At 41.5% G+C, this 14,828-nt stretch overlaps 2 protein-coding genes across 3 annotated transcripts in view; one reads left to right on the forward strand and one right to left on the reverse strand.

Moving 5' to 3' along the window:
* The window catches only part of LOC134089714 (dematin-like), an 89,691-nt gene that overhangs the window by 51,926 nt on the left and 22,937 nt on the right, over positions 1–14,828 (forward strand). The window lies entirely within an intron of this gene.
* On the reverse strand, positions 784–4,710 carry LOC134089614 (nipped-B-like protein B). 2 transcript variants are annotated; one of them, XM_062544074.1, is made up of 3 exons: positions 4,639–4,710; positions 2,266–2,460; positions 784–2,171 (listed from the first exon to the last, which is right to left on the reverse strand). In XM_062544074.1, the coding sequence occupies exons 2-3, from the start codon at positions 2,450–2,452 to the stop codon at positions 835–837; spliced, it is 1,524 nt and encodes a 507-aa protein (XP_062400058.1). In that variant the 5' UTR covers positions 2,453–2,460; positions 4,639–4,710; the 3' UTR covers positions 784–834. The 2 variants fall into 2 exon arrangements, with proteins under 2 accessions (XP_062400058.1, XP_062400057.1); XM_062544073.1 differs by lacking the exon at positions 4,639–4,710 and adding an exon at positions 3,956–4,293.

Below are 14,828 nucleotides of genomic sequence, written 5' to 3' on the forward strand. Positions count from 1 at the left end.
GCTCATTCTTTTGATTCCATGACTGCAATGCCATGCAACAATTACAAGTTCTACAGTATTTTCTGTATTTTATTCATGACTTCACAGCACACTATTCATCATCATAAACAGCTTCATGATGGTCATCTAGAAAGCTTTTTAATTAGTGCTACTGTGTAGTGTAATCATGAATAGGGACGTTTTTTTTTTTTAAGTATATTTTTTGCCCTTTGCCCATGATTTTCTCATTAAATGGTGGGAATGTTAAATTTAGCAAAGTATCATGAAGTGTTAGCCATTAGACTTACACACGTTTAATTCACTTGATTGAACAATGTTTGAATCGTGTTTGTATGTAGGCCTACTGGAAATTGTCTGGACCTGCAGTATAAATACCAGACATACAGTATACCGATCTTTACCACACAAAGCACAAATATCATTGCTGTTGATTGATCTGTTATCAGAGATTTCGTTAGCCATATTAGAATATTCCTCCCTTCCTCCTCGGGCCTCAATCCTCACTGATCTACACAAAGAATGATGGGGCGGCAACAATGGGATAGTTTATCCAGTTTTAGTTACAGATCAGTGGGAACGCCCATCGAGGATCGAGGAGAGATGTTGAGAGGCACCCATAGAGAGTGTTAAGGTTGAGTTAGGCTACTGTACCGCACTGCAATGCCGTTAGGCCAACAGCGGTGGCTGAAATATTCCCGAAGTACATATACAACAAAATTAAGTCTGTTTTTTAAAAAAAATACAGTGTTATTTTATTAAATGCAAAAAAAGAAATTGTGGAGGAAGTCAAACCTAAATTCGGCTTTAGCATACAACGTTACAGCAAACACACTTTTAAGGCTTACTTTTCTGCTTCCCTGTCGTCTTCTTGCCCTGTCTTCTTCTTGCCTGTTTCATATTGCCATCCTCCTTTGATTCTTCTTTTTCACTGTCCCCGTGTCCCTCTGTGCTATTCTCCTCCTCCTCCCACTTTTTGCCATCCTTCTCTGTTACATTTCTTTGGCTATCACTTTTTCCCACCTTTTGGATATTTATGCCTGCAATGGCGTCTTCCAGGGAGTGCTGCATGGAAGACTCTCGGGTTAGGTTAGGGTCAGGTGCCTTGAAGTTGACGGTCGCTGCGCTGCTCTCCTCCCCCTTTTTATCATCTCTTTTCATTCTGCCATACATGTTTATGACATACCCAACAAAGGACAACACGAACAGCAGCAACACACCTTGTAAAAAGTGATCTGTCTTTTTCTCATTAGGTTGTTTATCCTTTTCCTTTCCTTTTTCCAATTCCTTACAGTTTTTAACCTCTTTCTCGAGAGAACCAATTTTTTCATTTGCTTTCCTGTCCAATTCCTTATAATTTTCAACCTCTTTCTTGAGATAATGAATTTCTTTATTTGGTTCTCTGTTCGATTCCTTACAGTTTTCAACCTCTTTTTTGAGAGACTTGATTTCTTTCTTTGCTTCTGTGTCCAATTCCTTACAGTTTTCAACCTCTTTTTTGAGAGACTTAATTTCTTTCTTTGCTTCTGTGTCCAATACCTTACAGTTGTCAATCTCTTTGTTGAAAGAGTCAATGGTTTTATTTGCCTTTCTGTCCAGTTCTTTATAGTTTTCAACCTCTTTCTTGAGCGAGTCAATTGTTTCATTTGCTTTCCTGTTAAATTCTTTATAGTTTTCAACCTCTTTCTTGAGAGAGTCAATTGTTTCATTTGCTTTCCTGTTTAATTCCGTATAGTTTTCAACCTCCTCCTTGAGAGAGTGATTTTTTTCAATTGCTATCCTTGTCATTTCCTTATAGTTCTTAATTTCTTCCGCTTGAGAGTCAATTGTCCCCTGTAATTTCGTACAGTTTTGCCTCATCCTTTCAAGTTCTTTCTTGGTATGAACTAACTCTGCTGCTTGGTTGGAAAATGTGGAAATGGCCACACACAACAAGATGAGGATGAGCAGGCCCAGGGCCAGTGTGCCTCTTGGGCGTTTCCCATGTTGCTGCAGGAACTTGGCGACAGTTCGCACTGCGTCATCATTACAAGGGCATCTCATCAGTCCGTCATCGGTGAACAGGCTGTCCACAGTGATGGAGTCGGGCCGCTTCATGAACCTCTTTGTGTCGGGCAAAGTGTAGTTGCTGTCAAATGTGTGGTGAAGCACCACCAACGCTAAAGGTTTACCCTCTGTGGAGATAAAATAACAAAGAGTGAGATGATGAGGGAAGGGCAGCAGTTTAATGAGACATTGTTTGGTTAATCTGTGCTGGTGGTACAGTACCTGGAATGACTCGCAACGCTGCCTCAATGTCAGTCCCGACTCGAGACGTGACTGGACAGAATGCCAGGATGACGTCACAGTCTTTGCTGTTAGAGACATTTTTGCATGAACCCCAAGGGAGATGTGACTTGAATCTTTCATGGGTGTTCAGTGTTTCACCAGTAGTGATAGTGTACACAGATGCCATACTTCACCCTGGAGGTATACACATATTGTTAGGAAGTGAGGTACATTAGCTTAATTAAGACATACTGACACAAACATAAACCTAGGGACGCTGGTTTGTCTGTTCTCTCATGATTGTGTGTAGGCCACAGGTGTGAGGCTCATGGGAGTAGTTAAAAGCTGGATTCAAGAGTAAACAGGGGGAGTGTGTTTAGGTGGAAAACTTGGTGTAACAACACAGTTGTAGAATATGTATAGAACACATCACTAGTTTGATTCTTTGGTCCGCATCAGGCAATGAAATTGTTTTTATGTATAGACTCCAGTGAGGTCCGCTTTCACACCAGCAAATGAACCAAAAATTGGCCCGACATTTCATTAATATTTATCTTCCGGTAGAAATAAGCGCCAATTTCCAATCACTGTTTTGTCCTACAATCTATGGTTTGGACCCCAGTTCGCGTTCTCACCAGAGGGACCGCACCAGAGTCTGGCATTTGGTGCGGAGTCAAGCAGACCGAGACCACCTCTTTTGGCGGTCTCGGTCTGCAGTGCGGACCCGAGTGCGACTGATGCTTTCGCACCAACGAAAACGAACCGAACCAAGAGCTTTTAGTTCGAATGTTGTCAAATTTTTTAAGATGTTCTTACGTTGCTTGTGTTCTGTTGGTTTGCATAAGTACTGAGTTGCTCTGATGAGAATGGCCCTTGTAAGTCACTTTGGATTAATGTAAATGTGGTGAGGATTATGTGCAGATTTTTTTTAACAGTGTGAAAAGATTTCAGTAGACTAGTCCAGCCTATTTCCACAAATATGGAAGGCTGTGGTTCTATGTCTCCTTTCATTTGAATTGTGCATAGGGTTACGTAGTCTGCATGTAGTCTTGTAGCTGTAAGTTAGAGCAGTCTCTCTCTCTCTCTCACACACACACACACACACACACACACACACACACACACACAGGAAGGTTGTGGTTCTGTAGTCACGTAGCGCTAACAGCTAGTTTCATGTCCCCTTCTGTGAAGGGTTTTCAGCTTGAATTTTTCTACCCTCAATAAATGTCATACTGAGGTGAGTTTAAGAAGTGTCAACTTTACGTTATTCAAAGCTGATAGTATAGTTGCTGAGAAGCTACTATAATGATATTGTCTATGTGAAAAGGACAAATTCCCAATAGACTTGCTTAAAATTGTGTTAGGGGAAAAAAATCAAATATGTAATATGTCTAACATATATATATATATATATATATATAACAGGACCATCTAGCATTTTGTGGGGCCAATAGTTATTTCCTAGGATTTTTAAGGGCCCGGGTATACCACCAGCAGAACAAAAATTGTAATAAGTAGGTCAGCTTCTGAGGTGGATGTTAGTGCTATTGTTTGTCTATTATTTCATCAACTGAAACCTAAAATACCATAACCATAGCCAGCACAGAAAACCCCTCTGCATGTCTGTCATGACATGGACTCACAGTGATACACGATAGATTAAAACATTGAAACATTAAGCATACAGTACCTTTTGGTTGGATATTGACCTGAGAGCAGTTCACCCTCACAATGTTGAGTTTTTTGTAATTATTTTAGGTAAGTTTCAGCTTTTAGTTCTTCTGAAGTGCTCTGATTCCATGCATGGCATGCTCACAGTAATGTGACAAGCCCGGGTTTTTTCAGCAGCCTTTTCTTTCTGAAAGTCTGCTCAGCCAATGAGGTGTTTGCTTGCTCTGTTGTGTTTAAGGAGCGATGTGGTGCTTCATTTTAAATCAGAAAGTGAAACTGATTGTGTGTTGCTCGTTGAATCCACTTGTGCACTGGTACACAGTCATGTTGGAATAAGAAGTGCCCATCCCCAAACTGTTCCACAAAGTTGGGAATTGTCCCAAATCTATTGGTTAATGCTGAAGCATTCAGAGTTCCTTTCACTGGAACTAAGAGACCAAGCCCAGCTCGGGGATGGCCCCTTCCTGTTCCAACATGACTGTCCTCCAGTGCACAAAGCAAGGTCCATAAAGACGTTGATGACAGAGTTTGGTGTGGATGAACTTGAGGCCCGCACAGAGGCCTGACCTCAACCCAACAGAACACCTTTGAGATGAATTAGAGTGCAGACTGAGAGCCAGTCTCCTCGTCCAACATCAGTGTGTGACCTCACAAATGCGCTTCTGGAAGAATGCTCAAAAGTTCCCTTAAACACACTCCTACCTTGTGGAAAGACTTCCCAGAAGAGTTGAAGCTGTTATAGCTGCAAAGGGTGGACCAACCTCATATTAAACCCTATGGATTAAGAATAGGATGACTGAAGTTCATATGGGGGGCCAGGCAGGTGAGCGAATACTTTTTGCAATATAGTGTATGTTTCATGAAACAGATTCTTCAAAGCCTCCGTTTACCTTCATGACTGCTTTGCACACTATAGTGACTTTTGGAAAATGTTCTGCCTAATCTAAGGTGTCATTTGCCTAATTCAGGTGGTGGCTATTGTGTAAACCAAAATGAGGCTGCAGGGTACACTGCGTAGCCTATATCATACATTTTCGCCACCTCTTGGTAACTGCAACGTTCCTATGGTTTGTGTACCCTGCCACTAGCCTGGGAAAACCCAGACGAACTTCTGGCAAATTTGGCATTTGATCTGCAAGTCCGTCTGGCCAAGAGCTCATTCAAGCTCATTTCCAAAATTTCCCAATTGAGGCACCAATCACAAGCGTTGAGGCGGGGTTTACACGATGACGATAGCGCATCGACGTTGAAGCAGGTATTGCATTCATTGCTCTGATTGGTTTAGGTCTATCCAATTAGCCCTTTTCACGGTGATGTCAGACGAAGCGTTGCTGGGTATCCTCCGGCATGTCCAGCCGCCAAATACTAAGAAGAAGAAGTATTCATGGGTTTCATCAGGTCCCTTTCCACAGGTGTATACAATCAAGCACCATGCAGTCTGCATTGATAATCAAGGTGCTTGATTGTATACACCTGTGGAAAGGGACCTGATGAAGCCCATGAATACTTCTTCTTCTTCTTCTGTAGTATTTGGCGGCTGGACATACTGGAGGATACCCAGCAACGCTTCGTCTGACATCACGTGAAAAGGGCTAATTGCGCCCAGAGGCATTTGAGCGCTGTCCGTTGGTGGCGCCCCTTTGGAAATGGGCTGTGAACAAACCTTCCCCAGACCCATTCTCAGTTACAACTGAGAAGGGTCTGGGGTCAACTGGGCTACACTGCTGTCTCAATAAGGCAAATTTAACACCTTGGAGTCTAAATCCCCCCCCTTGGGATTTGAAAAACTGTTCCAAACACACATCTGAATCTCTGCGAATTTATACTAGAAACATGCAAGTGACACCATTAGAAACGTTGACTCTTCTAGTTTCCAAATATATACTGTATGTTTTAAAAGAGAATGTATCAATGCCACTTTGTGAAAACAATAAAAGAAAATCCTAGGATTTTCAGTCCTCTCACCTGCAGCAGGCACATTCAGCTCTGTGCACTAGTTTAATTGAAGTCGGCAAACCAGTTCCCTGTTCGTTGATCTCTGTCAAGCACCCGAAGAGAAGTGTTTCAGTTGTACCAAAATGTGCACTCACCGAAAAAATGAATTCCTTCCTGATTTTGTGCCACCACTGCGCGTGGACTGTTTTGATCAGATTGATCAGAAATTACTACTCTGCTTTGCTCTTTGCAATATGTTTTTGTTCTTCCTCCTCCTCCTACTCAACATATTAGACAATAGTTAGACAATAGTAAGTTTTTTGAATCTTGAATGAACAACAAAATCATAAATATCCTCTTACCCTGTTGTCAAGGAGGACCTACACTGCCTTTGTTTTCTGACATTGTTGTCCATACACCTGCATATGGTGTGCACAAACACCTTAGCTTGAGATTACCTGTAAAATTACTTACCCTCTCTACTCTCAATGTCCTGCTTTAAACTTTACTTTTCACTTTATCCATTCAATTCATGTTTATATTCTGGGTTGACGCGGCATGTCTGGACTATTGTGCTGGGCAATAATGAAAATACTCACCAGTAAAAGCTATTGAACATTTATAGAACATTACTGTATGAACAATAGAGTGAATACTGAACAATTAAATCAGTCCCTTGATCACTGCTGCCTAGACCTGCCTAGACATGTGTGCAAATATGAATCTATAAAACAACAACAGAAACCTGATAAAGGAACAGACTCATATATCTGCCAACAAAGGAAACTCCACATGGCCATCATGACATGGGCTATTCTTACACATACATGATACATGATAGAATAAAAAAAAATAGGCATACCTTTTGGTGGATATTGACCTGTTGGAGCCAGAGAACAGTTCACTTTGGCAATGTTTAAGTTCTGTAATTCTTTTAGGCAAGCTTCAGTTTTACAAGCTTTGTTTTCAATGGTCTGCTCAGCCAATGAGGTGTTTGCTCTGTGCTGTTTGAGGAGAGATGTCATTGGTGCTTCATTTGAATTAAAAAGTGAAACTGACTGTGTGATGCTCACTGAATCCACTTGTGCATACTGTAGTTGTTTCCTCATTCTTTGTGTTCCATGACTGCAACTCCTTGCAAACATGAGTCCTATTTAAGCAGTTGATATATTCTTTCATTTTACAGAATGAGGAATGTTACAAAATGAAGAATCTTGTGCACAAATCTAGTTATCAAATCTAGTTTTTCAACAGAATAAAACTAAGTATGTTTCATCACATTCTTCAAAGCCTCCGTTTACCTTCATGACTGCTTTGCACACTGCAGTAGATAATAATTATTGGAAAACGTTCTACCTAATTTAATGTATAATTTGCCTTATTCAGGTGGTGGCCATTGTGTAAACCAAAATGAGGCTACAGGGTTCACAATGACCGCCTCCTCAATAAGGTGAATTTAGGGTGGTTGAGAGAATGGCAATGTGAAATAGTCATCAAATTGGCTGCTTTGAATGCAGTAACATTTTGCTTTGTTTCACTCTCTTGTTTACCACATAACCCCATATTTTATAGTTTTCAGCTTTGTGGAGTATGTGAGTTCAATCTTTGGACTAGGTTGTGTGTGTGTGTGTGTGTGTGTGTGTGTGTGTGTGTGTGTGTGTGTGTGTGTGTGTGTGTGTGTGTGTGTGTGCGCGCTATCCCGTCATCTGTGACCAGGGAAAATACATGTCCATGCTCTGCAGGATAATAACCCAAGGTAGTATGACACTGCGGAACTGGCTATGCTATGGTGGCTTAGTTTTAGTGAAATCCCAGACACATAAGAAATACACCAGAAGGGACACTGTGTAGCTTTTACTCTCCTTGATATAATGATGCAGAGTTTTGTGATTATTTAAATACAGTAAAGAAGTCCAACACCCATCTTCAAATGTGTTTATTCATCTTCAAATGTGTTTATTCAAACACAAAACCTATTGCCTCAGTGGCACTGCCGAGGTGTCAGTAAAATGCAAAAGATACATATATATCCGTGATTGCCTCTGATTAAACAAACATGGCTATTATTTTTTTAATGAATATCATTACCATGGCCCAGACAGAAAGGGATGCCACCAGAAGAGCATAGATATTTGGTAAGCGGACTCTCAGAGCAGGCCTGGGACGGGGTGGCGAGTCAGACAGCAGGTCACACACCTGGTCCCTGCAGGCAAGAACAAGCCTGAGAGGCAAGATGACACACTCCAAGAGAAAATCCCCGCAGGTAAAATCGCTCTGAGAATGTGGCACAGCCGGCTGCAGTAATCTAAATTTGTTTTTAACAGTATCTATGGCCGCATCATTCCGAGGGCATGGAAACAGTCCCTCATCTTCACTGAAGATGCAGTCCACGGTGGTGATATTGTGGCGCTGTACAAACCTACTTGTGTTAGGCACAACATAGTCTCTGTCAAAAGTGTGGTGGAGCACAGCCAGAATGATGGGTTTGCTTGTATCTGTGAAATAGATAACACAGCTGATTACTATAACTTGTGGAGCGAAGACACTTAGCAAGTCCAATGTCTCCATGTTTTCATGTTAACTTTACCTGGGATTTTCAGAAGGGCAGCCTCAATGTCAGTTCCCACTCGAGAGACAATCGGGCAGAAAGCAAGGATGAAGTTACAGCTTTGGATGCTTGATACTTCATTTACCCACAAGTCCCGAGCCACCAGGCGCATGAAATCCTTATGGGCGTTTGCAGTATTTCCAAGCTCAAGAACAAACACATTAACCATGGCCGCTCCAGTCAGTGGGTGCTGCAGAGATATATAAGGCAGGAGTGAGTCAGCTATAACTGCCATATGTGTCTACAGTATCTACATATGATTCCCCACAAATACACACAAAAACACAAATTACACTATACATTGAAGTTGGGTGGTACCCCTACATAGCTTAGACAAGGTAGGCTATAGTGGTCTTAGTGCTCCAATTGATTCGTGAAATGTTTAGCTTAGTCATATTATTTGTTTACCAGTCGGCCTAGGCATGTCCCTATAGGCTACTTTTTTACTCTTTATACTTTTGCTTTGATTGATACATAGATAGATAAATAGCTAGATAGCTACACTGTATTCATGCCAAGGGAAAATTTGCTTCAAATGCGGATATCTACAGTAGCTACACTAAATGCTCAACCACACTGCATCTTGCTGATATATTAGGAAGCTATGCGAGTTATATAGCCACGGGCAGTAACGGTTTGCAATGTTGTAGCCTAGTGTTAAGGCGACTGAAGTGTGCTATGCATGGCAGTCAACTCTAATTTTCCATTAGAGAGCAAGTCACTTCAGACTTACCTTCAAGTTAAAAAACGAAGTTTATTTGAATCTTGCGAATGAAAACAATTCCGTCGTATCTACCGTCCTGTCCCTGTTGCAGTTTCTATATTTTGGTTTCACTTTCACTTAGTGGTTATAAACGTAGCGATTGCAGACACTCCCTATATCCTACTCTAAAATTCGGTCTATGGCTCTACGGTCTAGGCTATCCTGTTTCTGAACTAAGGCTTAATTTCCCCCCCCACCATTCTTCGATATAAAATCCTATGAGTAGACGACGCCAACATCAAAGATGATTTTGAGTAATACCGGTTATGATCTGAAAAGTTGCTGTGTGTAGCCTATGAAATGCTGTGCGTATGAAATGTAATGTGCAATAGCTCAGCCATATGCAATTTGTGAAGTAGGCTATTCATACACTTCTAAAGAATAATCTAAAGAAGAATACTTAGACATGACATAGGCTCAACCTATAAAACTTTTTTTTTCACCAGAACTAACAGCAACCACTTTATAATAGGCATGTTGGATTACAGGCTACCAAAGAAGATTTGGCATGATAGAGAATACATAAATATTGGACAAGATATGTTAAAAAAAAAAATCCCCAAACCAGGACAAACAAAGTAAAGCAGTTGTGCTGTCCGTAATCTTGATTTCTGAAGTCAACATCTTCTGTTCTCAAATGTAACACAAAGTTTTGAACTGTATCTGTGCTGTATTAATTCATAGTAGCTGAATTGAAAGCACATGTGGCACTTGACACAGAAAGGCGGTGCTTTTTCTTCACTTCCTGTGAAAAGATAAAAGTCGGGGTGAGGTGCATGTAGGTTTTGGCCTGTTTCAGTCCCCTGCTGTAATTAAATGTGCATGAGGTGTGTGTGTGTGTGTGTGTGTGTGTGTGTGTGTGTGTGTGTGTGTGTGTGTGTGTGTGCGCGTGCGTGTGTGTTTGTGTGTGCATGTGCACGCATGCGTGTGTGTGTGTGTGTGTGTGCACGCTTTTTCAGTTGATGGGTGGGTGGAGCAGTGCAGTGTTTCTGCACTGTACATAGTTGTTATGGTAATTATTCTATAAAGGATAAGAGAGTGCATGTTTATAGCTTGCATATGTCATAGGCTCAGTTCATTTTGGGAGGGGGGTGTTTTATATTGTGCTGTTATACAATATATCTGTAAAGCCATAAGATTCACTATATTCTAATAGTGGGAATAGAGCCTTACTTATCAAAGGGTATCTTACATAGATAACTGCCTGTTAAGTCTCATGAGGGCAGACCAAGGACTGGTGTTATAGAATACTCTTACACAGACGTACAAACAAAGACAGTGACTCTTCTGTGTGTAAGGGAATACCACCTCTGAGGCTGATGGGGAAGCCATTTGCAATCTTTAGCTATAGGCCTTCTGCATTTGGGTCTCCAGAGTAGTCACGTCAGCGTGGGGTTTCTCTCGTGACTAGACAGGCCTCCTTCCTCCCTCCTTCTCCAGTCAGTGAGCAGCTTTTAACTTAGTCTTGAGTGCAGTTGAGGGTGGGGGGTCGTGAGTGACTTCTGTGCAGTGTTTTGGAATTTATTTGCCCCACAGAAAAAGCAGCCAGCCAGATAATGTAACCCAGAACACAGATCATTCACATTTAGATGATTTGCTTCAGGCTGAGCTTTTCAATACTCTATTCCACCATCAAATGTTCAAATCAGATCCTCAGATCCTAGAGCGCCAGCTCACGCTTTGCCCCTGTGACACGCTGACCTGATTGAAGCCACCTCGTTGAAACCCTTCCCCCATATTACAGCGGGTACTTCCAGTTGCTGGGGTTCAGCTATCATAGTGTTTGTGCCATGTGTTAAATTTCTAACTACCCTACTAACACATGGCATTAAATCCTATAAGTCTGGTTGATGCCTACCACACTAACTTCCATATGTTACAGGCGTTTTAAGCCCCAGGATTTATGAGAAAATAGTCTGTGTGTGTGTGTGTGTGTGTGTGTGTGTGTGTGTGTTTGTGTGTGTCTGTGTGCGTGTGCGTGTGCGTGTGCGTGTGCGTGTGTCTGTCTGTGTGTGTGTGTGTGTGCGTGTGTGTGTGTTTTGTGTGTGTGTCTGAAAGGTACTTCTGATGTCCTTTAATTTGTCATTTTAACATTACATTTACGTTACATTTATCTTCAAAACTTAACTGTAGCAAATGCATACTCCAATTGCATTTCAGTCATAATGGTCCCTTGGCTTGAGGGGTTTGGCCACTGATAGTTTCAGCTGTCTAAATGGCATTTTGAGACATAGGCTGCTGGCTATGGCCCCTAGCTGTGTGACACCAAACTCTTCAAGACTTCCACCATTTTAACCATGCACTCTCCGACCTTTGACCCTAATCACACCCTTACTCACCAGAGCTATAAGCTTTTTCAGCAAAAGTACCAAAAGCAAAGTTATGTTCCCTTTTTCAGAATATATCACAGCATATTCTTAAATGAGAAGATTCTGATCCTGTAATTTCCTGCTCTATCAGTCCTGTACCAAACCAAAACCAAAACCATAAACCCTCAAACAGCACTATATTTAAGTTAATTCATTTCAGTTTCACAGCAATTCATTATCCCCTGCTGTATATGCGAGGCTATCTGCAACTCTGAGTAAAATCTGCTAAATGAATAAATGTAAACAATGTAAAATCACTGATCCTGATGTCTGAAGACTCTCAGAGCAGTAATATGGTTTAAGGCTCCCTAAACACTAGACCCCTCTCTCAGACGTAGAGACGTTATTCCCCCGAGTTTCTTCCCTTCTCTCTGGCCTCGTCCATTAGAAGAGAACATCTAATCTTTGCACTTGGTCACAGTTCCCCAGCAGCTTATGGCCGGCCTGATGGCTTTACGTAACGGAGATAGAGGTGGAGGAGTGGTGGAGAGGGAGAGGACAGGAGCGATGAGGAGGAACTGACGATGCCTGATGCTGTCATGCTCAGGTGATAGTGGGGTGCTTCCTCGTTCTCTCCTCCTCTTCTTCCCCTGTTTTTATTATCACTCTATTGGATACCAAGAGCCCATTTGAATGGCATGGTGACCCTGAATTATACAACAAGGAGACTAAGTCTGTGTGAGTGTGTGTGTGTGTGTGTGTGTGTGAGAGAGAGAGAGAGAGAGAGAGAGAGAGAGAGAGAGAGAGAGAGAGAGCGAGCGAGAGAGAGTGTGTGCGTAGCTTTTAAACAAGTCTTTTACATGGTGTAGATATTCAATTCAGACTTTGTGTATGTGCTTTTGCTTGGCTGCTTTAGTGGTTTAGTCAGTGGACCAGTGGATCAGTTTGCATTTCATCCAGCGTCCCCACAGGACCTTGTTTGTAGGGATCTGGCATCTTAATGTAGTAATGACACCACGGGCCATATGCATCTCCATGAGTGAGTGTATGAAGTAGTGTATGTAGGTGTATTGCTGTTACATAAGAGTGACTGCAAAAGATTGCGCTAGTTGTTGGGTAAGACTGCATGCCTTCAACCCCTCATCAATATTTAAGCAGCTCCCCACCCCATACTTGCTTTCAATGACTCACACATCACACACATCTGCATTGCTCTGTATGCCCCCCCCCCCCCCCCCCCGCCCCCACCCGTCATACCTTTTACCTTCCCCTCAGTTGTAAGGCATCCACTGAGGCAAGTCTGTTCTTCTAAAAATAAGAGTAAAGTCTGTATCTCCCTAAAAACCATATAGCTAGTGACTCTCTCTCTCTCACACATACACATAAGATAGTCACATAAGATAAAACTGCTGTCTAAAATCCATTCGCAATTCACTAGTCTGACGAGAACCAAAGCAGAGATTTGTGCTACTTCGGGAATCAAGACGCTGTTGTAGCGCCTCTCTAGCGTGTTGGCTATAGTGAGAGGTGGCTAACCTGAGTTCTTTAAACATCTATTCCAAACAATTAAACAAGCGGGGTTTCACTATTAAACTAATCAGCATTAAACTTGTGTGTGTGTCTGTAATTACTAACTTGTATGAAATACTCTTTCCCTTGAAATCACTTTTTAAGCATGAATATGTACACTTTAACATGAAATGAAATGTCTTAGAATTACTTTTAGCCTTTTAACACACTTACTTTTAAGCATTGAATACTCGTTTTCTTAATCAACTTAATATATCAAAATAGTCAGTAAACACAACTGTTTTATAAAAAAAAATGAAATGTTTACTTAGAAAAAGTAGGCAACTTCAACCAAATACTCTTGGCAATATCACTTTTCAAAACACAAATGCATTCACATTCACATTCAAACATAAGGGCCCAAGAAAATAAAATAGCCGGCAAAAACCTATACCATTTTCAAATACCCTTTGAATGTTCACTCGATGCAGGCCTGAATGCAGCTCGAGTGCGTTGTAGCCTTAAACAAAATGGCTGCTTCACCACGTTGGCAAAAACAAAAGAATTGGTACCTGTTTTCAATGTGTATGTAGCTCACGCACGCAGGATCCAAGGCAAACCGCAGCAGGAGAAGTGATGAGAAGATTCACGCTGAAGAGGAGACGTTTGAAGAGAAGATTCATGCAGCTGATGAATCCACCACTTGGAAACGCTATCCGGCTCCGTTGTTCGTCGTCGGTCACGCAGTTCCACACAGGCTTCACTAGTCAAGGTCGCTGGCCGCTAGCTTGTTAGCAAAGTCCATGCAAAAAGCACTAGCCACTTAGTCAGCAACTAAGATAAACTCCTTTCTGTCTTGTCGTGTTGAGTAGTCCACTCAAACAAACAGAACTATCACCATTCACGTTTCTAATAAGAGTTCTGGTCGAACACTCACTAAACTGGTGCATTAACTATCAGAAAATGTCTATTTTCAGCAGGCAACTCGTTTCATACATCTCACTCGTTCGCCGCTCTTCCTCAACTCCCTCATGCTTCATGCGTGGTCTTCACGTTCTCTTCCTCCATTCACTTCCTTGTCCTTTGACCTCAACATACGATTGGCTCATTCACAAAGATTACAGAAATAAAGTAAATTCACGAAACCTTTGTGTAACTCTTTCTTCCTATTATTACAGGCATTTTTAACACATTTGCACATATATTATTACAAAAGAAATATATAACATTTTAAATGCTGTATTCAGTTAAACATGAACATTACTCAATGCATTTCTCTTATTGAGCAAAATCATAACAACATTGCTGGTCAATGAATCTTAACTTTTTAACCTATTTATTAAACAATGAAATTATTTATTCAAACCTGTATATCTTAACCATGAATGAATTTCAACAGGGTTACACCCTCCCCCTTTTAAATGTCTGTGTGTCCTCATCACACTACACTACAAACTAACTAAGGAGTCCTAAGGGCATAATAACTAATGTTTTAGTGTTTACCTATTTTAATGACTATCCCTCTGTGTACAATAGTCAAAGGCTGGTCTCTGGATTTACCAGGCTCATCATAGGTAAGTCTAATAGTCGGCTTGGCAGTTCTCTTAGGTCTAGGCTCAGATCTGGGCTGCAGTCTATCCTCCTGGACCTCAGATACTTCTTCTTCAGACTCCGATCCAGCTTCACTGGTCTCTTCCGGAGCTACTTCTTGATCACACTCCTCATCCTCGGGTTCCGGTTCAGAGTTGTGGTCAACCTGGTCTGGTTC

The sequence above is a fragment of the Sardina pilchardus genome, chromosome 8, assembly GCF_963854185.1.
Source record: "Sardina pilchardus chromosome 8, fSarPil1.1, whole genome shotgun sequence".
Taxonomy (NCBI): domain Eukaryota; kingdom Metazoa; phylum Chordata; class Actinopteri; order Clupeiformes; family Clupeidae; genus Sardina; species Sardina pilchardus.